Source organism: Petaurus breviceps, unplaced genomic scaffold (genome assembly GCF_028583685.1).
Source record: "Petaurus breviceps papuanus isolate PSGF00001 unplaced genomic scaffold, PetGlider_PUasm1.0 225, whole genome shotgun sequence".
In the NCBI taxonomy this organism is placed as follows: domain Eukaryota; kingdom Metazoa; phylum Chordata; class Mammalia; order Diprotodontia; family Petauridae; genus Petaurus; species Petaurus breviceps.
Window position 1 is genome coordinate 202975 of NW_027185889.1, and position 26338 is coordinate 229312.

The following is a 26338-nucleotide window of genomic DNA, read 5'->3' on the forward strand; positions in this document are numbered from 1 at the left end:
ATTTTTGACAACCTCCTCCCTCAACACTAATATTTGGCTGCAATATATTTTCATCCTACTTCATCAGGTCAGAAATGTCTTGGCAAAGACATCAACCTTTGACATAAAGACTGCTGTGGGTGAAAATACCAAATGGATATCATCAAAAATTGATGACTTTCCTTGGAAATATACTTAGCTTGTTCATCCTCTCTTTGAATAGCACCTTCCTCCCTAATATTCCATGCACATAGTCATCCCTAAAACTCTATGATATACTAACCCCCTAGGTGTTGCCATTCAACTTTGAAAGAGTTTTGTTTTTAGGATTTTTTTTTAGCATAATTGACCTCTCTATAATAAAAAGAAATGGAGTTATGAAATGAGTTTCATGCCCTCTCAACTTAAAGATTTAGAAAAAGGGAAAATTTCAGGTGATGACAAATAACATCATAATTGTGAAAATATTTTTTAAACAGAGTAATGTGTGGTAGTTATAGTTAAATCATCTTGAATTCAATAGAAGAATCATCACAAGATTTAGTCTGAAGTTACTAATCTACTACTATCCAGTCTTCTTGTTCCTGTAATGTATTTGCTTGACAGTTCATCTTTGCCTCTCTTTTCATCTCTCAGATATTTCTTAGCTATCTCATTTGTTGCCCACCTCTTCAGTTAACACCAGAATCATTGAACATTACATCTAGAAGAGACCTTTATGAGATCATTTGATCCAACCCATAAAAATCAAGGTATTTCCCAAAGGTTGCACAGTTAGTTGGTAACTATATCACCAACACCCTGCTGCACATCTCTACCTGGACATTCCATAGACAATTCAAGCTCAACATGTCCAAAATGAGAGTTTTTATTTTTGCCACAAATCTGCCTCTCCTCCAAACTTTTACATTTTTATCAAAGGTACCAGTCACTCAAATTTACAAGCTCTCTTCTTTCTTTTCCTTTATCCACCATGTTCAATCAGTTGTCAAGTCATATCAGTTCTAATCTCACATCATCTCAACTATCCATATCATACATTTCATGGGCACAGATACCAGCCAAGTTCAAACCCTCATTATCTCTTGGCTGGACTATTGCAACAGGCTCTTAATTGGTCTTCCTGTTTCCAGTCTCTCTCTCTCCCCTCTCCAGGCTAGCCTCTATTCATATTCCAAAATAATCTTCTCACAATTGACCATATTACTCCTTGCTAAGTAAATTTCAGTTGCCCTTCGCGATTGGACTCCAGCCTACCTTCCCATATTTGTTTTATATACTTTTCCTTCACTCATCTGCACTGTAGCCAAAATGGCCTTTTTATTCTTCCCTTAATTGGCATTGAGTCTCCCTCCATCTTTGCACATGTTTTATCCCTTCTTACTTCTGCTTATTTGAATCATCATCTTCTTCAGGTTTATCTCAGGTACCACTTCCTCCTTGAAACCTTTCCTGGTCTTCTTAGTCATTAAGGCTCTCTCCTTCCCTCCATAAATTACCTTGTGTTTGTGTGCATGTTGTATATGGCAAGAGGATGTAAACTATTTGAGAAGCAGAGATAATTTTATTTTTGTCTTTATATTGCTTACATCTAACATAGTGTCAAAACTCCAATAAATTAATATCCACAATGAAAATCTGAGGACTCTAAAATGCTTTCCTTGCCTAAGAAGCTATTTCATACAAAAGCTGACATCTGAAAAAATTAGCATATTAAATGCAGTGTAGCCTTTATATGTCTGAAAAAAAAAAAGACTGTATGAGGAATGTGATGTTGGATCTCAAATTAAATCTGTAGTTTATCAGAATATACCACTGGAGTAGAGCATATAGACAGTGTCTCAAAATGCTAGAAAAATCCAATCAGGATTATTGAAGATTATATTATTTCAGGGGGAGTACCATCAGTCTTTATATTCTTTCAAGAAAATTAAATTTAACTTTATAATTATAATCATTAGATATTAATGTCTTTTGGCCACATATTGATGGCCAAGTCTGCATTCCTTAATCAAAACTGTGCTTTAAGTTGAGCAGAAGAAGGTGCTAGAGGAGGACAATAAAATTTGAAATATATTTTCCACCAAGCCAACATTCACAATATTACTATATTAGCTTTCCTTACACATAGGTATGATCATGTCACTCTTCTGGCCAAAACCCTTCAGTGATTTCCTGTTGCTTGGCAGCTAAATAGCAAACTGCTTATCACGTCCTTCCTTGAAGGCTCCCTTCACTCTCACACCACCCTTCTTTTCTGGACATATTTCACATTATTCCACCCATAGCATCCTCTGTGGCCAAACTTAACCACGCAATGTCTCCAGTACCCGTTCAGTGCTTCCCCACCTTTGTGTTTTTGCTCATACTGTTCCTTTCCCCTGGAAGTCATCCCAGCTCCAACTACATGGCCATCTATTGAAATTCTTCCCCTTCCTTTAAGATCTAGCTCAGCTGTTGCCTTCTCCGTGAAGCATTTCCTGCTTCCCCCCATTTAAAACTTACATTTCCTTCCTCAGACCTTGCATAGCCCTTTGTTTACAGCTCTCTTTAATCATCTTTTTTGTATTATGGTTACTTATTAGGAATAGTTATAGTAGTTAGGAATGTTACTTGTTAGGAAGTTCTTCCTAGGTACGCTGTAGTTACTTGTTAGGAAGTTTTTCTCTTATTGAAACACTGCCTTACAGGCATTGCTACCATCAGACCCACAAAGGAGGAGACCATAACTTGACTGTCTTTATCTTTCCCCTAGGATCTTGTATACTCTTCTGCCCATAGTGGCTTGAGTTGAATTTTCTTCGTTTGTTCACACATATAAAATATAAACCTCAAAATAAGTCACTGCCACCTCAATTTATAATTCATATGATTTTTTTGCAAGTAGTTCAACTTACAGAGCTCATTAATTAAAGACCTTATGCCTCATTGATATTATTTAACTGGAAAAGATGTCCAGGTGAGGTGAAAAGTCAGCTTTTCTCTGTCAGTTTAACATTATAAAACAAAAGTTCTTGAATCATTGACTTACAGCTGTAACAAGCTGAGAACCACACACAAAAAGAACTTTTAATTTCTTGCCACTTGTCAGCAAAATCCAATATCAGGAAAGCAGTATCAGGGTGATTTTTTGTTGTTTATTAGTCATGTTAGACACTATTTGGGGTTTTCTTGGCAAATGTACTGGAGTGGTTCGCCATTTCCTTTTCTAGCTTAATTTACAGATGAGGAAACTGAGGCAAACAAGGTTAAATAACTTGCACAGGTGCCACAGTGGATACAGCACCAGACCTGGAGTTACTGAAAGCTGAGTTCAAATGTGGCCTTAGACATTTACTAGCTTTGTAACCCTGGGCAAGTCACTTACCTCTGTTTGCCTTAATCCACTAGAGAAGGAAATGACCAAAAACTGTGATATCTTTGCCAAGAAAACTCCATGGAAAATACAGTCCACAGGGTCACAGAGTCAGACACAACTGAACAACAATAACAATTTTAAAGCCAAAAATGTAGCTCAGTGGTAGAACACACACTTTGCAAGTGTGAGGTCCCAGGTTCAGTCCCCAGTATCTCTGTTCATTTTGTGGCAACTATGTGGTGCAGTGATAGAGTGCCAGGCCTGGAGTCAGGAAAACTTAGCTTCCTGAATTCAGATCTGTGTAACCTTGGGCAAGTGATTTAACCCTTTTTGCCTCAGTTTCCTCATCTGTAAATTAAGCTAGAAAAGGAAATGACATGTATCTTTGCCAAGAAAACCCAAAGAGGGTCACAAAGATCCAGGCATGACAAAAACAACAACAATTTCAGGGCTTGGTCTATTAGGCTTCTTGCTTTAACTATTTCTGTAATAGTTCAATGTGACAGTGTTCTGGATACTATCTGTGTCAAGTTACTTAGATGAAGGCATGTAAGATAATACTGTGTAATGCTGGGTGTGAGTTGAACAAGTAGATGATGAGTAAAATAGCTAAGAAATAATAGAGAAGAGAAAATGTTGCAATCAGATCTGGAAATACAATGAAGTTAGGAGGGGTAGGGAACTTTTACATGAAATAACAGAATAAAAATGCCAAAAGCTTTCATCTTCTTGGCATGGTGCTCTGAAGCTAACAAAATGAATTTAATAGGAAAAATGGAAAGTTCCATACTTGGGTTTTTTTTAAATCATCTGCATAAATACAGGATGTAGATGTGGTTATAACACTGATTATATGGAAAAGGACTGGGAGTTGAACTAAAACTTCGTAGTTGTCTGTAGTCTGGTATAGGGGGAAAAATTAATTTGACCTTAAAGAACATTAATAAAATTATAGTGTGCAGAGAAAGGGTAGTACAATTCCCACTGGACCTTGCCCTATTCAAACCACATCTGAAGTATTGTGTCTGGCCCTGGACTCGCCATTTAAGGAAGGACTTTGGCAATCTGGTTTGCATTTTAAAGGAGAAGAAAAGTGAAACCATGTCCCATAAGGATCTCTGAGAGAACAAGAAATGTTTAACATAGAGAAGAGAAGGCATCATGATAACTATCTTTAAATAGTTTAAGTTGTTATGGACAAAAGTAAGTTAACCTTCTTCTTAGATTTAAAGGACTAAAGGATAATTGATAGAGGGCAAAATTACAATAGAAGAAAACTTCCTAAACATGACAACTGTCCAATGCCAGACTGGGCTGCCTCAAAGAGTATGGGATTCCCATCCCTAAATGTGTTCAAAAGGAGACTAAATGACCAAAGGATTCATACATTGACTTACATGGTGACTTAGAAGATGACTTCTAAGATGAATCCTTAGAATTATATATTTAGTTCTAGAAAGGACATTAGAGACCATGTAATCCACTTCCACTCCCCATTTTAGAGATGGGAGATTGAAGCCTTGCAAGTTTAAGTAACTTGCTCAAGGTCACAAGGTAGCAGAGCTAGAGTTTGAACCTGGTTCCTCTAACTTCAAATCCAATCCTCCTCCCAAACTTGCCAATTCTTTGATTTGTTCATCTGTTATTTGCTAGGCACTGTTGGGGAATACAGACAAACCTAAGACTGAGCCCTTACTATCATGAAGCTCTCTGATTGTGGAGATCCAAGCGTAGAAAAATAACTCAGTGCGAAGGAATCAGAGAAAAAGATTGCCATGGACTGGTGTGGTCAGGGAAGGTATTCTAGAGGAGGTATGCCATTACCTAGGATTCAGCTAGGTCAGGCAGAGAAAAGATGAGTCACAAGCAGTGATCACAGCACGATACAAAAACATAGGTAGGAATATAGGGATATGCAATGTATGCAGGGTACAATGGGTTTGACTGGACTACATATCTCATGTATAAATATAGTCACAAAGAAAATTAGAAAGGGCTAGCGAATCCCAAATTCTAAAAGACCTTGAATTAAGAGGATAAAGCACTTAAATGTCATACTCTTTCCATACCATTGGGGAAAAAATAGCCAGGAAATAACATGGATATTGTGTTTTAAAAAGACTTACTTTACTTGTCACCCAGCTCTTCAACTCACACTTAGTATTATAGTCCTTCATCTAGTAAACCGATACAGATATTGCACAGATATGCAGAATGAATAATCCAGAGGCTGCATAGCCAGTTAGGAGAAATAACCCAAGCACAAGATGACAAAAGCATTTCACCATTAGGGTCGTGGAAGTGGGAGTAAAAAGGAATGGATCTAAGAAATAGTACAGGGGTGACTAGATGGTGCAGTGATTAGAGCACCTGCCCTGGAGTCAGGAGGATCTGAGTTCAAATGCGGCCTCAGACTCTTAACACAAAAAACTAGCTGTGTGACTTTGGGCAAGTCACTTAACCCCAATTGCCCTCCAAAAAGCAAAAAAAAAAAAATAGTACAAAGGAATAATCGATAAGACTTCATGATTAAGCATGAGCATACATTGTCACAACACAATTCCAAATCCAAGTTAGCTCTTGTTAAGGGCATTTGGTGGTTATGACAGTGATCTGAGCTTCCATCTCTATAGTTAGATTATATTTCTGAAACTATAGCCCAAATTACAGGGGGTTACATTCTGGAATTGTACCATTTAAATAAGGAAACTTAATTATTCCATTTCATACACACACACACACACACACACCTTCAGAGCACACATAGTAAGATCAGTAAGCCCAAACTCTGCATATGGGACTTGATCAATTGTAGACATTGAAAAAGTTCTTGTCATATGTATTGAATTCTTGCCACTATTTGCAGGTGTTGTGATGAAATAAGCACTGTGAGTTGAACCAGTAAATTCTGTTTTGTAACAGAATGGAAATTCCTGAAAGACAATTATTCCCAGAAAATATTAGATTTTTGTTAGAATAAGTTATTAGATATAAATGGTTTTGTCCAGTATTACTTATCTTCTATTGTAGTATTTTAAAAAGATAACTAAAAGCAATTTTAAAATATGTAACATATAATTAAAAAATTGTTTAATTGAGACTATTACTATGTTAGATCATATTTGAAGTTTATACTTTCATCTAGCTCAATAAATGTTTGTTGGTTGAATATAAAACATGTATATATTACAGTGGAAAAAGTACAAGATGATTCAATTTTGTCTTTCAGTGATAAACGTGTTGGTAAAGTTTATTCCAAGTCTACTTCCTTTTTGGATTATGTCAGAAAATCTCTGAAGAAGCTTGAATTAGATGACTCCAAGGTTGGTATCTGATTATCCAGTGTTTTACTGAATTACAAGACAATGAATGAAGTAAGGTGTCACAGAGCATTTTGCTTCTATTTTCCGCCCGTGGTCTTTATGAGAAACATTAAGTTGTGTCAAGAACAAACTATAGCCTCTTCTGTTAGAGACAGTGTGCCATCCTGTGAACATTCAAAGGACTCCCCTTTTTGTTTACATAGCTAAAAAGAAACTAAGTCTTGTATCATAATTATACCATGTTTGTGAATGAAAAAGAGAAATAGAAGTAAATTAAGTAGGAATTGATTTAACTTTGAAATTTTTCTATTTTAAATGTACAGAAATTGTTTTATTTTTGTATATTTTATTTAAGAGCTGAAATTTCTTCCCTCTAAAAAACCAAGTTAATTAATTACCTAGTTAGTTAATTAATTTGGCTTTAAATGAGAGAATCCTAGGAATTTAAAACTACATGAAAGGTTCAGTAGTTTTGTGATAGCCAAAAAAAGGTTGGTAGATAGGATTGCTTATTCTAGCATAGGAAAAGTAAGGCACTGTTCCATCTACCAGATACATCTTGTTCTGTAGCAGGAATGTTAAAACATATTTGAAATATCATATAAAATAAATTGTTGTCCTGGGAAATGATTCTTGCCCAGGTCTGGGTTGAAAGAAATCTTCCTTGAGGTCCCTGCCTTCTCTGAGACTTTTTGATTCTAAAGATCAGAGAAAATTCTTAAAGGAAATGAAAAATTGTTTTGTGACAACAAGAAGTTAAGAAATAACAGAGCTATAGAGAATGGGTTCATGTTTTTGATTTTTTAGGTGTGTTTCCAAATACTCATCGAAAGTAGAGTAGGGAATTATGTAAAATATATTTGGTACAGTCTGTGCTTGGAAGTAATTTCTTTTATAATAAATATCTCATGTCCAATTGGCACAGCCCATCTACCTCAAAAAGCCCCTTTCTTTATAGAACAGTATGGTTAATTTTCAGTTCAAATCAATAAATATTTATCATGTACTAAACTATGTGCAGGGAACTGTGCTAAGCATTAGGGTTACAAATAAGAAAAAGAAAGATACTCCCTGCCCTCAAGGAGCTTACCATTATGTATAGGGAAAACTACACAAAAGGAAGCTGAAAAGTGGAAAGGGGTGTGACCATCTGGCACTGAGTAGGATATTTCATGGATTTGAAAGAGAGAACTGCTGATGAAAAATGGAATTACCTGGAAATTTTGGTAATCATCTACTAGAATCTAAGAGATGGAAAGAACCTAGAGACCAATTATTTCAGCATCTAACCCAGTAAAAGAATTTCATCTTCTGTAACCCTGACAGATAGCCCTGATGTACTCTGTCTTAATCAAATCATTAATGGGGAGGGAGCTTCCTAGGCAGTTCATTCTCTTTATAAAAAATGCTTAATTTCATGAGTGGAATTTACTAATTAAGTGAATCTCATACAACATTATTTGTGCTAATATCACTCCTTAATGTCTGTGATTTTAGTTCATTGGAGAAAATACTAGATTGAATCTGAAGATCTGGGTTCAAATCCTCTCTGCTAATAAGTACTTGTATGGTTTTGGGCAAGTCACTTAAACTTTCTGGGCCTCATTTTTTTCTTCTATAAAATATGAGGATTGGGCTAGAAATAGATCAGAAAACAATGACTATGTACCAAACCCCTCTGCAGCTTGTTTTTATATGATTTGTAAGAGAATAAATAAAACTTATTTAAAGCTTTAATAAGTCTAAATAAAATTGTATTTAAAAATAAAAAACAGAAATGAGCTGGATTTGGCCCTTATGAGCCATAGTTCATCAATAGCCAGGGGCAGATGATCTCTAAGCTTGTAATGCCATGCACGAGCAGCTTTCCAGAAGAATGCTACTGTGAACAGCTTTTAAGGTTCTGATTACATAGTATAATGAACACTCTATTATTCAATAACAAATGGGAAGAAAACCTTCACAGAGAATCAAGGTACAGCATTCACAGTGTTACAACTTATTACAGAAAATCAAAATACAGCATTCACAATGACTTATCACTAAAATGACCACATAGTTTTCACCAAAGTGGTCACAATAGTTTTCAACAAAGTACAATCATTTAGAAACTCAATCATTTCAATCATCCTTAAGGAGGCTGCCTCCTTAAGGGTCACAAAATACAATAGTCAAAGTTCTCCACTCATGGGGCACACTAAGTTACAAATTAGTCACTATTCAATCATCAGTCACTATTCAGTCATAAGTCACTACTTAGTCATTAGTCACTACTCAATACCCTCTTAAGGGATAGTGGAAAATACACAGGCCATCCACCCCTTAGTCACAAGTAAATCACAATTTTCTCAGTCAGTACACAATATCCAAGTAAAGTCTTCTTTCACCTTGACTCAAGGCTGGCTCTTAGTTTCCATGGTTCTTCTCCCATGGTCCCAGCTACAACTGTCACCTGGGTTCAAAGGCAGGCAGCTCCCCATTCCTTGTCCAGCTCCTTGTCCAGTTCTTCGTCCAGTTCCCATTCCTTATTGAAGCTCACAGTGTCCAGTCCACCTCAAGTCCTTCACAATTCCTGTTTCTGGGAAGACAAAGCTTAACAGAGCCACAAATTCATATACATTGCCGGCACCATCATCAATTCACTATGTGCCTGTGAAATCAACTCAGATCCCCAAACAAGGTCTGAGAACTCAACACAGATCATAAACATAGAAATCAACACAGACCCACAAACAAGGTCTATGAGGTCAGCACAAATCATCAGTAAAGTCCCTGGATCTCCAAAACCTTCCTCCAGGATTTCTATACACATACAACCAGAAAATCCTCTTTCAGGGCTTCCAATAAGGTCCCAGTGCTTCTGTACAAAGTATCATAAACAAACAACAACACAGACAGAGCAGATAAACAGAGTGCCTGGACACCACAAGTTTTCTCTTTCTTGACTCTGCCACCACAAGAGTCTTCCTTTCAGCTCCTGCTGTCTCTAGCCCTGGGGCTCTCCTTATATAGTTATTAGCTCCTTCCCAAGAGTTCACAAGTTGTGGAGTTCACACATTCTGTTTCTTAACAGACTGAAACAAGGTGTTAATTCAATAGCTGGAACAAGGTGTGAACCACTTCTGTACTTGCCATTACAAAGCTCTAGATCTGTATTCTAATAAGCCTAAATAAAGATTTTCATATATCACAAGAAGCACCCATAGTAGTTGTATTTCCTCAAATATTTTAGCTTCTCTTTAGCCATAATATATAAACCTTAGAGGAACAGAAATATTTTACATAGTACATTTAGTAAAATATTAGGAGAAATGAAAAAGGTAAGATAAGACTACATGTAGTTGGGTATAAAGAATAATTTCTTGAAAGCATATACTGCCATGTGAAGAAAAAGTCTTAAGTGAAATATCATCAGGTTATATAGCAACGGTAGCCTGAGCCTTTCACTGATTTTGCTGGTGGTTCTATTTTATTTCTTTAGAGCAGAGTTTTCTTAACCCCGGATCTAAGAATTTGTTTTTGTTTTTTAAGATTCTGATAACTTCCCATATATTGATTTCCTCTGTAATCCTCTGTATTTCAGGGGCTGCTAAGTAGCTGTGGCACAGTGAATAGAGCACCAGCCCTGGAGTCAGGAGGACTTGGGTTCAGGTTGAGCCTCAGACACTTAATACAAAAACTAGCTGTGTGACCTTGGGCAAGTCACTTAACCCCAATTGCCCTCCAAAAAAGCACCCTCTATTTCATTTTAGGCATTTAGAAACATTGTTGTGAGAAGATCCCCAACATTTAAGAACCCCTGATTTAGGGAGGAAATGGTTACAGAAACATGAAGGAAAACAAAAGGAAACAGGAAGAGTAAGGATGAAAAGATGGAGATAAAATGTAGATATTGAAAAATGAGCGAGTGAAAGGAAATAGGCAAGTACAGAGAGAGAATAGAAAAAAAAGACAGGTAAACTAGGTAAATGGTCAGGAATACATGGAATTCTTGAATAGAACTCAGCTTCATTTCATATCCATTTTATTTGTCCCAATCCTTGTCATTTTAGTCTAGTAGGGAACATTTTAACCACAGACAACTGAAAATAGATTCTATAATCTAGTTTTATGCATAAACTAAATTACATCATTGCTCACATGTGTTTCTAATCATTGAAGATGACAATATGCCTTCAGAAGCTTTTTGATTAACTTGATGTTATAGCTTCCTAATATTTACAAACTATTACATTTATACAAATGAATCTTTGTTGAACAAATATATATCAGTGTGTTTCTGATCCTGCAGTGAACATTAACATTCAAAATTATGTAATCATGGGAAGTGTCTAGAAATCTTCTAACGTGCTTCTGGACAGGTTCTTTGCCCTGAAAAAATTACTTGAAGACATGTCAAGTAAAACAGAACATTCTCAGACAAATTGTTATCATTCTGAGTAGGCCAACTCCACATGTGCTAGATTTACATATGACTGATGTCCAACCTCAAAGAGGAGTCCAACGTGACAAGTCCTAAATTCATTTATGAAAGACAGCCTTGGGCCTTCTCACTTAGATAGAGCATTTGTCATTCCAGCAGTTCCATTTGGATACCAGACAGAGGGATTGCCAACATTTTCATCATAAATCCAATTTTTTTAAACAGTCATCTAAAATATTGCTGTTTTAAATGACCTCACTAATAATTAATAAATAGAAAATTCTGGGGAAAAATATGTCTTTTAAGAATGTATTTTTAGAAATAGGCAAATTGATACTTTAAATGGCCCATATTTAATGAATTCCCTCATTTTTTAATCTTTTGACTGAATTGTCTGCTTCAGTAATTGGATACTGTTATGAATTGTTAAAAAAAAAAGTATTTTAGACTCCAGAGGAGAACTTAAATCTAATTGTACATATTTCAGGATACTAACTATGTGCCATGGCAGTATGTTACCAAATATACCTTATTTTGTACAAACTGACCTTCTCAGAATAAAACTACTGCAGTCCTTTTTAGTGTTATTCTGATAAAGGAATTCCTTCTTGTGATAAAATTTTAAAACTTGATAATACTTAATTCTAATCACAAAGTCTTCATAATTCCTCTCATATTATCAATAGACATATAGAAATATATTATACATATTATATAGACACATAACTAAAGTAATTGCTCCTCAGTGTTTTTCTTCTGTGAATCTCTTTGGTATCTGGGGGAAAAAGTCAGAGAACATCCTTTCAGTTTGCACTTTTCTTGTTCCTGAACCAGTGTGTTTTGCTTTTCAAAATATTTATTAAATCTCAGGATCTCATTCTTTCTTATTCTCTCTCTCTCTCTCTGTCTCTCCTTCCTCCCTCTTTCCCTGACTCCTTTCTCTCTCCCTTTTCCTTTCTCCCTTTTACCTCTTTCCCTTACCCCTTCTCTTCTCTCTCTCCCCGCCTTTCTCTGTCTCATTCTCTGTGTATCTTGTTCTTTTCCTTCCTTTCTTCCTCATAAGTCTCCCTCCTTCCCTAGAAAGTCTTTCATCTTTTTTTTTTGGAGGGAGGTCAGTAAGGGTTAGAATATTTGTCATTGAGTAGTATTGGAAGAAGGAAATCAAGTAAACAATTAACATAGGATCTCAGAATTGGAAGGGACCAGAGAGGCTATCTAGCCCAACTTGTACCACTACTCTGCTAAACAATAATTTTATGCTCTTATTGTCATTAATTACAAATCATCACTGTTCTTTTCTGAGTGCTCTTTAAGAGGTTACAGAATTCTTCATTATCTTCTGTTATTTCCTGTGCGACTTATCTCTAGGCACCTACAGGCACTTTCAGACAGAATTGTTGGGGTGATTTTTCCAAGGGTCTGAGTTAAAATACAAATTGTTTCCTCTCTGTTAGCATTAATTTCATAACCAGTGAGAATTCTCTGTCTCAGAAAGTTCATACCTTATAAGCCTACAAGTTTGTTACAAATTACATAGGTGGTCTGAGAAGCATCATGATCTCAAATAACTACTTTCAATTTCTATGGTATAAGCAGACAAAAGTTGATTGAGATATACATATGCTTATGAAAGTTATTTCTACACACAGTGTGTATACATGCATATGTATGTGTATGTATATAAACACATAAATAACAGATATATCTATATAAACTTTATCTAAATAAAATGTGTGTATGTGTATATATGTGTAAACACACACACATATATATACACTAAACTGTATTCTAGAACCTATTCCTGCCTGTGTTAACCCATAATCTTTCTCTGAAATCTGTTTTTTTTCTCTTCCACAATCTTCATTTTGTCCTTTTTTGTACTATTCTTCAGTCTTCTTACACTGCTAGATGTTGCAGTGAAGACAGGAAGACTTGAATTCAAATCTTGCCTTAGATTCTTAACTAGCAGTGTGACCCTGAGCAAATAAATTATACTTAACCCCTGTTTGCCAGCATTTCCTTATCTTTAAAATACAGATAATACCATCTCCCTTCCAAATAATATTTGTATAGCTCTTTGCATACCTTAAAGTACAATATAAATGTGAGCTAATGTTATTTTTGTTAGTTACTTTTATTATTTCTCCTATCCATGTACTTCATGATCCAATGTCATTGGCCTTCTTGCTGTACCTCATGCATGATACTCTGTGTTCTGACTCCATGCCTTTTCATTGACTGGCTCCATACCTGGAATGTTCTCCTTCCTGACCTCTCTACCCTCTGGCTGCCTTGGCTTGCTTTGAGATGCAGTTTAAATCCCACCTTTTGAACGATGTCTTTAATGTTCCTCCCCACTGCCAAGCCTTCTCTCTCTGTTTACTTCCTGTTTCTCTTGTATAGATCTTGTTTGCATATAGTGAGTTCCTTTAAGGCAGGATCCTGTTCCTGTCCTTCTGTGTAAAATCAGCACCCAACACAGTGTCTGATACTTAGATAACACTCAGTAATTTTTGGCTGACCTGAACATCTCTTCTAAGCTAGAATGTAAATTCTTCACAAGATAGAGCTACAGCTGTACTAGAAAAATCACAGGACTTAAGAATCCGTCTGTGTACCAGTTTCAGCTCTGGCCTTTCCCTTGGATCTTGTACAACGATGTACAAGTCATTTAACCTCTATAAGACTTAGTTTCGTATTCTATAGAATACAGTGATACAGCTAGCACAATTACTTGCTAGGCTTATGTAGAAAGTAATTAAAGCTTCAAGGTAATTTGAGCTATAATTATTATTATTTTTTCTCTAAACTCCTTCATCACATCCATGGATATGTCTTCTTTTAGCCCAGATCCATTCACACCTTCTGATTCTCTACAGTTTTGCTCTACATTGACATGTGGATCCTCTCCAGAGGGTCAACTTTTTAGAGATCTTTTTTTTGAGATCTTTTTAAGTTTCATGATGAGCAGTGTGATGTATGGTTACAGAGATGACTTTGAAGTTGGGAAGATCTGGGCTCAAGTCTTTCCTCCGATATATACTGGCTATATGACCCTGGTCACTTCATTTAGTCCAGGGGTGGGAAACCTGCGGCCTTGAGGCCACATGTGGCCTTCTAGGTCCTTGGGTACAGCCTTTTGACTGAGTCCAAGTTTTACCAAACAAATCCTTTTATTAAGGGGATTTTTTTCTGTGACATTTGAATTCATTCAAAGGGTCGCACTTGAGGACCTAGAGGGCCACATGTGACCTTAAGGCCACAGGTTCCCCACTCCTAAATGACCTCTCACAGCTCTAGACATTTCTCTAAGGTTATAAACTGCAGTTAGTGTCACTCTTTTTTGATAGGAGCTTACTTCATCACCTTTCTACAAGTCCAGTCCCTGTCTTTTAATATTCTCTAGGTACCAATGAAGTACCCAGGGTTTTCTGTTTCACAAGGTAAACCAAAAGTAATTGAACAAAAAAGTAATGCTAATAATAATAGTAACATTACCTAATATTTTACAGCATTATATTATGCTATACTTTTTCAAAATCCTTTCCTATACAACATATTATATGATATAATAAAACTCTGAGGTAGGTAGGACAGGTATTATTCCCATTTTGTAGATAGACCCTAAGAAAGAGAAGAAGTGAATTCCCCCAAATCATAAGTCCAGTTAATGACTAGGTCTCCTGTCTCTTGTCCCTGTGGTCTTTCCCTAAATCCGAGATTACTTGGGTACCATGTAAACCCCAGGGGTCTATAGATAGAATTCAGTAGTGAACTTGGATGGGAAAAAACATTATATCTTTATTTTCCCTAAAATCTAAATGAAATTTAGCATTTCCTTTGATTTTGTGAAAACATTTTTCTGAGAAAGAGCCCACAGGCTTCATCAGACATTGCCACATGGGTCCATGATGCACGCAGTAATCTTAAGAACCGGTGCTCTAAACCAACAAACAAATAAATATGTCTGTGAATACTATTCATCAGTCTGTAAACACCTAATTTTTGTGTTTTTCTATTTCTTTGAGATTTCCTTTTATTACGGATTCATAAAAAGTAAGCAAAAACAAAAGGGAAGAAGGATTCATAGACTCACAGGAGAATTTATCAGAAAAATTAAGAAAGAATGATAATAAAACAAGATATGATGATAGAAAGAAAGAACAGATTATCACCTAATAATCACTTGAGATAAGGGTTATTAAACATTCATTTGCTCTGTACACCTCACTTAGTGCTTTTGCTCAGTGTTCTCTCTTCCTCCATCTTTGACAGTTCACCAAATAGCAACCTCAAGGCATAGGTGACAATGGTTACATTACACTAGTTTGCTAGGCTTTTGGAATTGTTATAGAGTCCTTAGAAACTACCCATGTGAAGAGGTCATCCTGGCCAGCCTTCTGCCTAATAAAGGAATCACTTGTTACTTTTGTGAAAACTAATCCCAAATTTCCCATGGCTCTTTGCCTATACCTCTGTCTCTCATTTGTAGTTATTTTGTTGTTGTTTTGGTTTGGGTTTTTTTGCTTTTTGGGAGGGCCATTGGGGTTAAGTGACTTGCCCAAAGTCACATGGCTAGTAAGTGTGTCAAGTGTCTGAGGCTGCATTTAAACTCAGGTCCTCCTGACTTTGGGGCAGGTGCTCTGTTCACTGCGCCACCTAGTGGCCCCTCATTTATAGTTATTCTACTGCCTTTGATCACATTTATTTGTGTGTACCTATCTTTTCTTTTTATTCTAACCATTTGGTGGCCTGATTGTACACTGACAGCTGACTAAGGAATGATATCAGTAAGAAGTCTTAAAATATAATTCATTACATTGTTTATTCTTTTACTGCTTGCCTTCCCACTTGTTCTTTAAAGAAAACCCATGTGATATGTAGGGGTGAGGCTTCTTTGTAATCTACAAATCTTTGGCTTCTCATTCCTTATTCTTTATCTGTATTTTCCAGTATATCTCTGATCCTCTTCTCTAATTCCCAGTTTTTCACTGAAGTTACTAAATATCAAAGAATAAGGAGGGTCTTATCAAAGTCTTCATAGATTTATTCTATCTCTTTGTTCTCTACAACAGATGTTGGTGTATGAGCTACAATTATTGTCATAGTGACTTTTTTTTTTGCAAACACAAGCATATCTATAGTAGATGCCCAAATGTCCCATAAATGGTTAAATCAACTCTGCCAAGTCCTTTATCTGCCTCTCCAAAGAGGACCTCTGAGCTCTCCTTCCATTGAGCAATAGCTTCTTTCTTTCTTCTGGTTTCATTTATAGCAAAAAAAAAAAAAATGTCCCAATTAATATGCTTAGTTCCTCCATGGGATGACCACTTGTCATTTGGACAAAGATTGCATATTTAGAGTAATAACATCAAAGATAATGTTTCTAGGATGAGAGAAGACTGGTTTTAATGGTTTAAGGAACTGCCCATGAGAAAATCTCTACCAGTGCAGGTCACAATATTCTCAGAAATTTAGTCTTAGCTGGTTGCCTGCAGCACTCAAAAGATTAAGTAACTTGCCATGCAACCAGTATATTGGAGGCAGATTTTGAACCCAGGTCCTCCTGACTCCAATTCCAGCCTCCTATCCATTACACTGTGATGCCTTAATGTTTATAAAACATAAAAAAGTATTATTCTCCACTGTGTCCCCATTACAATAAAAATGGAAAGGGGCAGCACAGAATTGAGGATCAGTTTGTATTTTTCTTTGTTTCATCTGTTGCTATGGCCAACAAATTCATCCTTAATTGTCCAGTCTAATAAAAAATATATGGTTTATATCCTGAAAGTCCAGAAAATTAATACTGAACTTAAATTAAGCAATCAAAAGTCATGCATCAAATACGATTTTTGCAAATACACTACTTGTTTAATGGCAAATACATAAAAAGTTAGATTTTTTTTCCTTTAAAGAATAGAAAAACAATCATCAAGCATGCAGCTACTCCAAAGAGAATAAACATTTTGCATATCAAAATTATCATCTCTTTCTCTCAACTAACTACATTGTTTACAGATGTCCTTATGGTAGCCAATAATCTTAGGAAATAATATAATGTTAAAATAATGTCATTGAAAGAATAAGGAGAAATGAAAGAGAAAAACAGGTTATGACTTTTTTCTTATTCAGGAAAGGAAAAACAAAAGCTTCTTATGTCAACTTATTTTAATCAGTACAGTACTTTCAACAATAAAAGGGGGAAAACACATTTAATTCCATAAAAATAACATTACTTCAAGCCATTATTACTTGAATAAGCCACTTTTGTTAATTCTTCTGCTCATAGAATGTGAGGATTGTTCCAAAATGTTTCCACTTTTCTCAAGCCTGTAACCCTACCCTAACCTTCCACACTTAGAAACTCCTTCTTAACTGATAAAAATTAAGGTCATTTTATGGTAGGCAATTTCCTCCACTCTTTTTCAATCTTCAGAACTCATTATCATCACTTACTTTCTTCTTACCTTCTGTATTGGGAGATGTGTCTGCCTCCTGTAAGACCTCATCCTTCTAGCTGTATTTTTCATCTCATCTCTTCACACCTCCTGCCCATCCTTCCTGCATAATAATCCCCTCCCTCTTAAATATGTCTTTAATCCCACTTTTTCTGCTTGTCCTTCCCAAATGTTTACACATGTGCTCAGGGCCCTTCCATCCTAATTTTCTAAAAAAAAAACTTTCTTTGACCTTCTTCTCACCTACTAATCATTACATAATAACCTTCACCTACACTGCCAAACTATTTTAGAGATATTTTCTCTCAATAATGCCTCTTAATTCTTCACCATCTATACTATTCTTGACTGTGTAATCTAGTTTTTCCACTGTTCTACCATATCAGCAATGCCATATTCACAATGCCTATGGAAATTACAGATATGCTGATATAATTATCCATCACAAAATACATCAAGCTTGCCATATGGGGGAATAAGCTAGAAAATTTATTAAAATACCAAAAGACTGAGTCCCAAAACCAGAAAGTGAAAGCCATTAGAGTAGTTATGAAATTGGCACAGGTAGATAAAGTAGAAAGCACCCACATTCTCAAGCCTTTAAAACAGAACAGGCTACCTCAGGCAAAGGTCCTCCTCTCCCCACTCACAGCAACCACCCAGCGTCCAGGAAGCGCGCTCCCAGCAGCTCCGGCCCCTGGCAGTCCTCAGCAGGAGTCCTTAGCAGAAATTCTGGCTGACTCAAAAAGGGCTTTGCGCTGCCGCCGCCACTGCTTCTGCTACTGCTGCCGCCGTGGCCGCCACTGCTAGCCACCGCAGGAACTCTAGCTTGGCTTCCGCTTCCTCTTGCTCTGCCCCTTCCTGCTACGTCAGCAAGTCCAATGGGGCATGGAAGATCTTTAAATCCCATAACCCTTACATCTACTCAAAGAGCTTTCTGAAAAATCACAGCTGTATTTATGATTGGCAAAGCCTATGGTCCTTTCAGTCTTCATCTTAAACCTCTCTACAGCATTTCAGGCTAGTGTCCACCTCCTTCCTATCTACCCTCTAGGCTCTTTTACCTTCCTGAGACTTTACACTCTCCTGGTTCTCTTATTGCTCTTCACTCATTCCTAATGGGTAGGAATTACCCAAGTTTATGTCTTCGGCACTCTTCTCTTTCTAAACCCTCTCCATTGACAGTTCTCATTCACGTATCCATTATTTCAAGTATTTCCTTGGTACAGAGAAATCAATCTTAATCTCCCTCCTCCCTCTCTCTCCCTCTCTCCTTCCCTCTCTTCTCCGTCTCTCTCCCATTCTTGTAAACTCCTGGGGACTTAGTTTCCCCATATATACAAATAGTTAAATTGGATGCTCCCCAATGTCTCATACAGCTCTAGTTCTGTGATCTTATGATCAAATGAATGAGATCACTTGGAGGGTGGACTAGTGGAGAGAAATGAGGCAGGGACGCTATGCAGCAGGATATTACAATACTCCCAGGTGTCAGGAGATGTCAGAGCCTGAATCAGGATGGCAGTGTTAGAGGATTTAAGAGCTTTTATACAGGAAAGATTGCAAGATAGATTCATCAGGACATGGCAACATATTGGATATGGAAAATGAGAAAGAATGGGAAGCATGGGATGATATGTAGGTTGCCATCTTGGGTGAATGGAGGAATAATAGTGCTCTCAATAGTAATAAGGAAGTTAGAAAGAGGGAAAAGTTTGGACATGCTGAGTTTAAGATGTCTGCAAGACATTGAATTTTAGATGTTCAATAGACTGTTCTATATATGAGAGTAAAAGTCAGCAGAGAGGTTAGGGCTGGATAAATTCACATGAGAATCATCTGCATAGACATGCATGAGTGCTGATGTGATCCTAAGCTTAGTAGTACAGGGGGAGAACTGAGAAGAGCCCAGAACAGAATCTCTTAGGATACCCATAGTTAACGAGCAAAATCTCTATGAGGATCCAGCAAAGGAAACTCAGGAAACAATCTGAAAGGAGGAAAACCTGGAAAGAGCAGTGTCATTAAAACCTAGAAAGAAGAAAAAATCTAGGAGAAGAGGGTGATCAGTAGTGTCAAAGGCTGCAAAGAAATCAATCGGGATAAAGATCAAGAAAAGGCCATTAGATTTGTCACTTAAGAAAGTGGCTCTATATGAATGAAATTTAATGTCAGACTTCAGAAGGTTAAGAAGAATGAGAGGAAAGGATATGGAGGCACCAGTTATTAAAAAAAAAAACAACCTCAAGGAGTTTAGCTCCAAGAGAGAGGAAAGATATACGATTACTCACTTGGATGAACAGTGAGTGTTTTTGCAGTTTAAAGAGACATTGACATTTTTGCACCAGCAGGGAATTAACAAGCACACAGGAAAATATTCAAGATTACTGCAGTTGAGGGTGTTGTGGGGACACTTACTGGAGCAGACAGTATGGAAAGAGATCCCTTATGTACATAGAGTGATTTGTATTAGCAAAGAGAATGGTCACCTCTCACATGAGGCAGGAGTGAAAGAAGATTATAGTGGTAGAAAGCAAGACAGTGATACGAGTCTGAAGAGAAAAGATGGAGCTCTTGGTGAATGGCCTCAGTTCTTTCAGTGAAATATGAGGCAAGGTACAAAACTGAGAGGATTGGGGAAGGTAGCCATAGAGGTTTGAATAGGGATAGAAATGTTTGGAAAACCTTTTAGGATGAATGGGATAGTGATTCAGTTAGGGAGATGTAAAAGATTGCCTTGCCATGGTAAGGGCCAAGTTGAAATTAAGTAACATAAATTTATAATGGACCATTAGCTTCATAATTTCCTCTAGTAGAAGTGAAGGCAGCAGATGGTGGGAGTAATCCAAGGGTGGTGCTTACTGGGCCAAGATAGACAATAAAATAAGAAGAGTAAAGAACCCTAGAGAAAAGGATAGTGTATAGTGGAACTGTTTCACCAAGGAAACAAGCTGAGGAAGGGAGGAGAGTGGGGGATGAAAGTCTGGAAAAGTACTAAGGAGTGAAGTGATTGTAGGTCATGATGAAGATGACCCAGAATAGGAACTGAATCATTGTGATTGAAATTAAATAGTATTTTAAGATAGGCATAAAAGGATTCATTGGAAGAAGGAGTATGTACAATAATGAAATGATATATTTCCAAACAAAGTCTGCATGTCTTTTTGGTTTAAAGAGGAATGTCAGTCATGTTTGGGTTGGACAAGGTGCCTTCTAAGGACCCTTCCAACTCTGATTTTGAAATCAAAGTAAGGAATAATGAATGGATGCTTTTATCCTGAATGTTTTGTATCATTGCAGAAGATTAAAAAGATTTGTTAAGCTGAATTGCCTAATGCCTCTTGGCAGAGAGGACTATGATGGACCGAATGTACAGAGTACAGCATGACCAATGTGCTGGTTTCTTTTCTTAATGGTACTTTTTTGTTACAAGGGGGAGTTCTGTTTAAGGGTAGAGCTGAGTCAATGGAAAGCGAAGTGACAGCAATTAAAAAATATATTTAATTGTCTCATAAGCCAATTAATCAACAAATGTTTATTGAGCACTTATAATGTCAAGTCAACAAGCATTTATTAAGCATCTATTCTGTGGAAGATACTGTGCTCTTTGTCAGAGAGTTTGTTAAGTGTTTGGAAATTCAAAGAAAAGATGAAAAAAGCTCCTACCTTTAAGAACCTTACATTCTAATGAGAGAATAAACATGTACATATGTAGGTGTATATAAAATATGTACTAAGCAAATACAAGGTACCTTTAGAGGGGAAGGCGCTGTTATTTTTTAGATTTTTTAAGAATCATCATTCAGTCTTACATTTTTTAATCGCATATGCCTGTTTTTGTTTTAGGAATCACTCCAGCCACTTAACATCACAACTGTTTTTCACATCTATGAAATTTTCTTTCTATCTTTTATTTTGTAGCTTACAGAAAAAATGATAATGGAGTACTATGAGAAGTACAAGCCTAGAAGGAAGGAGCTGGAAGCATTTAATATGGTAAATCACAGAATCCGCAGGAAGGCGCGTGCACGTCACAGTCTGGAATAAACACTCTGTGACAGATGGGGCCAGCTAACTTACTTTGTGATACCCTGATTCTAAAAGAACATTGAGTTGGAGCATGTCCTATTTCAGAACTATAGTAAGTGTCAGTAAAATAAAAAGAGAACACATGGAAGCTTCCTTATAAGGAACTTCATAAATGTGCAGAAATAGTAGTGTTCTTTGAGCCCATGTTTGTCTTGAGGCACTTATTTCACGCACATTCCTTTTAATGAATTTCATTCCTAGTGCCCTGTAAATTCTTCCTGTCATATCCTGTGGGACGATGATACTTCAAAGCAATGTGAATAGTATACATTTGCCCTGTTTCTTTCTTCAGAAGACTGTTGATCCCTCCTTTTTTCTTTTGTATGATGGGCATTTGCCATATCTGGATAGATAACTAGACCTGTCATTTTTCATCAGTATTTTCTTCAACAGGACAAGTAAAAAGGAAAAGTTTTTCATTCTACTGTTTGGCCAACAATTATAATTATATCCAATCTTTCTTTTAGTTGAAAGTGGTTTTGGCTCCTTGTATAGAGAGTTTGATACTTATGGATCGACTTTGCTATCTTAAAGAACAGGTATTTTTGCACTTTTTTAAACTATCTGAAAAATATCTTAATTGAATCAGTTATCTGCTTAATTGCTAAAGGGGTGCCTTCTAAAACTAGCAGTACAATTATTCTCATCATATTTGAAAAGTTTAAGTATTCATTCCATCTTTTTCAACATATGTACAACAGATGTTGTTTGTAGCAAAGCCGCGATAGTAAAGTTTATGTTCTTGTAATTGTATGGTAATTACTAGTCACTAAACAGTAAATACACTAAAGCACTGTATACTGAGACATTGTGTGGCTAAAATTGGTAAAGGCTAGACAGAAGATACCCTTTATAAACTCCATTTCACACGGATTAGCACATTTATTTGAATTTCTCTACTTGCATACTTTGCAGGGTATTAATACCCTTCTAAGTAGTGTTGATGGCGATTCTTTTTTTTAGTAAATCATAATTGTATGGTTCTTGTTTGAATGGGGGGAAAATGGCCCTTTTGGTTAGCTTTGAGGGTAGTGGTTTTGCAGCTTCTGCTCTGGTCTATGGTCAAAATAAAGTTTTGTGACCTGTTTAAATTAAACACATTCATGGGAACAGCCCTGTTTTTCGACTATAAACCCTTCATTTTAACAGTTACACTTTATCATAAGGAGAGCTTTGCTTTCTTCTCTACGACAGCCTACTTGGAACAAAAGGATTGTAATAAATGTTTGCTTTTGTTCTAACTGGTATTTTTATGGAAAAGGCCATTTTAAAATATTTAAATAATGATATATTTTTCTCAGCTGCCAGCCAACTGCAAATCAAAGAATATCTTTGATTCTCAAAATGGAGGGTGGGTGCAGGGAAGATCATGTCTCCTCTGTTGAGCACTCATTTTCCTTTTCACAACTCTTTCCATTGACTTAGGCTTAATAGTTGGTCAGAATGCTATGGGCTAAAGACTGCCAGATTGAAAGTTAATTTTTAGAAGTAATAAGAAACACTCATTTTTCTCTTGCAGTTTCTAGAAGAGATTTCTATCCACTTGTGTGGGCAATGTAAAATATCTCCAGTTAATAAATAAGAAATAATTACTTTAAGTCACAAGTATCTTTATTTTTATTGCAGTTGCTTTGTATACTTTATGATGCAACTCTATATTAGTCAAGGAAGACTTTTTCTCTTTTTTGTGAAATTCTGTATGTCTTGTTTTTACATTACAGAAATACATGCATGCTCCATTATTTCCTTTTTTAGTCAATACATTGTTATATAGCTAAAGCTCATATCAATTTACAGGACAACATTGCCTGGTCTGCACTTGTGAAGTTATTTGATCCTGTGAAATCCCCCAGATGCTATGCTGTTACTGCTCTGAAGAAACAGCCATGCTTTCAAGTTGAAGCAAGTTGTTAGATGGAACCAGGCTGGAGACTTGATGCAATGATTGCTTTTCTAACCATCTCTTTGTAGTTTGATATTAATAATAACAGCTGCCAGTGATGATTTCTGTATGGATTTTTGTTTAATGAATAATAAATAAATCATGAAAAAATAGGATTCCAGTTTTCTATTGTTAATCCTTTGCCTTCTCTACCCTGAGTCTGCTAATGGGTTAATTGACTTTGCTGACCTAGAAGCTATATGGTAATACGATATTATAATGTTATCCCAATTTTCAGTATTTTCAGGCCCTGAATATTTTCCGTGTTAAAATTTTGGCTTTTTCAATGACTTAAAAACAGCAAAATGACATTAATAGAATGATTCAGATATCCAGCATTTTCTCCCACACTTCAGTAGGATTTTGAAAACTTCCAGTAGGGAAAATCTACATTAAAAGTATATATGTACTTAGGCAGTAGACTAGATATGGAAGATGGATAACATTTTTAGATTATAGATTATAAATTTTCATTCTTTAAATCTCAACTATATGAGGTAATTAATCAACAAGAATTTATTAAGTACAAACACTGGAGATACAAAGAAAGGCAAAAACAGTCTTTGTTCTAAAGGAGCTCATAATGAAGGTAATTATCCATATTTGTTAAAAATCAGTCTGTCCCTCAGAGGTTTCTTGGGTATATATCTAATTTTTAATAGTGTATTATCTATCTTTAGCATTATGAGGCCTCTCCTAATTATAGTGGATCAGGTGAAGCAAAGAGTGACTCAACAGTTAGCAAAGACCAAAAGAAAACAAATTGGTGGTTGTTGCAAAGGTTATGGAATGACAAGCACACTGTGTGCTGTTGATAGGCCTGTAAATTGGTCCTTCCATTTGGGAAAACAATTTGGAACCATGCTATAAAAATCACTAAATTCTACCTGTCCTTTGACTCAGCTGTGCAGCTACTGGGCAGATATCCCATAAAAGTCAAAGACAGAAGAGAGACATGTGCAGAAATATTTATAGGAGCACTTTTTGTGGTACAAAGTGAGTACCTATCATTTGGGGAATGACTGAACAAATTGTAGTATTTAGAAGTGGAGTGGAATATTACTGTGCCATAAGGAATGACAAACATGAAGAATTCAGAAAAAAAAATTGGAAAGTCCTGTATGAAATGATACAAAGTAAAGTATACAAAACCAAGAAAAGAAAAAGGACAACATGTTATATAAAAATAAATAAAAACAGGACTGACGTTACTACTGTCTTCAATGCAACAAATATTTTTGGCTTCCAAGGCCTAGTGTTGAAACATGCTTCCTTTCTCTCAGGAGTGAAGTAGTGGGCTACGGATGCAGAATAAGGCATGCGTTCTCAGATATAGTGTGTTGGTTTGTTTTGCTTAAATTATGTTACAAGGGGGAGATGTCATTTCAAAGTGATAGCAATGGAAAAATAGTTCTTTAAGCAAAAGTGATATTTCAGGAATATGATATTATCTTTATTGTTTGTGTTAGCATAAGTAATAACTTACTGTAATTATCAGAAAAATGCTCAGGTTTCCATTGCTTATGAAAGACATTAGCTTCGTAGAAATATCCCCACTGATGCTCATTTGAAAAGACTTACTTAAGGCAATACTGAAAAGCCATTTTTCTTAAATTTAAATGAGACAGTACCTGCTCTCAAGGAGCTTAAAATCACATAGAAAAGTCATACTTTGGAAGAGCAAGCACATTTGTGCATTTGTAGTTGAATTTTAAAAATCAGATGAAATGGCACAGCTAGGTGGTACAGTGGATAGAACACTGGCCCGGGAGTCAGGAGTATGAGGGTTCAAATCCAACCTCGGACATTTACTATCTGTGTGACCCTGTGTGATAGTAATGGAATATAAAAATCCCCCTGTATTGGCTTGGTTTTCAAATTGACTGTGTTAAAACCCAGAGCTTGTTAATCCCACCTGTGGGATGGACTTGTTGATATGAAAAGAGTCCTGAACTGGGAGGAGCTGGTGACGTAGATTTGGAGAGACAAGAGAGAGGCAGAAGAACTTTTTGGAAGCAGCACCCTCGTGGAGGCAGAGAGAGACTGAGAGGATTGCTGAGGGCCACTTTGAATTGCCCTGGACTTTTGAGACCTGCCCCCGGAGCTGCCAAGAACTGAGGAGACATGGCTGTTTTGCTGGTACTTTGTCTGTCTGTTTTGATGTTGTTTTGCCAGATTTGTCCACTGGTGAAAGACAGTCCTGTTGAAGAAGTCCTGGAACCTGGCTGTTGGCTAAGAGCTCCTGAGACTGTCCTGCAGACAGAGAGTGAATACTGTCCACTGGTGAAGGACAGTGCTGTTGTTGCAGGGGTCTGGAGACTGTCCTGCAGACAGAATGAATACTGTCCACTGGTGAAGGACAGTGCTGTTGTTGCAGGGGTCTGGGAACCTTTCTGTTGGTTCAGAAGCCCTGAAGAAGGAATTTTCTTGTATGTTTACAGAAATCCTGGGAGAGGGTTTTGCTAATGTTTTCAGGGGTTCTAGGACTGTTCTGCAGACAGAGGATGAATTAATGAAGGGACTGGCAATGTATCTTGTGGCCTTGCTAAGCTTTGTCTCCCCAGGAACAAAGATTGCTGAGAACTTGCCTCATGTCAAGATGAAGAAAAGACCTCCATTTGGGTATTAAGTGCTGTGCTTAAACTTTTTGTAACTCGGGATTCATTGTGATCCAAGGGTGGGGAACTTTTGACCTTTTTGTGTTCTATGATTGAACAAATGAATGTACTTTACTTAATGATTGGAAACTAATCTCCATTTGAG

The 26338-nt window shown here is 36.6% G+C and overlaps 1 protein-coding gene across 2 annotated transcripts in view; it reads left to right on the top strand.

Annotated features, from left to right (window-relative positions):
• The window catches only part of METTL25 (methyltransferase like 25), a 151679-nt gene extending 126890 nt beyond the window's left edge, over positions 1–24789 (top strand). Inside the window, exons 9-12 of one of the 2 annotated variants that reach the window (XM_069095093.1) lie at positions 6567–6660; positions 21466–21540; positions 22101–22172; positions 23431–24769. In XM_069095093.1, the coding sequence (XP_068951194.1) occupies positions 6567–6660; positions 21466–21540; positions 22101–22172; positions 23431–23547 (358 nt within the window). In that variant the 3' untranslated portion in view covers positions 23548–24769. Of the gene's footprint in view, positions 1–6566; positions 6661–21465; positions 21541–22100; positions 22173–23430 lie in introns of both variants that reach the window. The other variant, XM_069095094.1, reaches the window with a different exon arrangement.
• The last annotated feature ends 1549 nt before the right edge of the window (positions 24790–26338 follow it).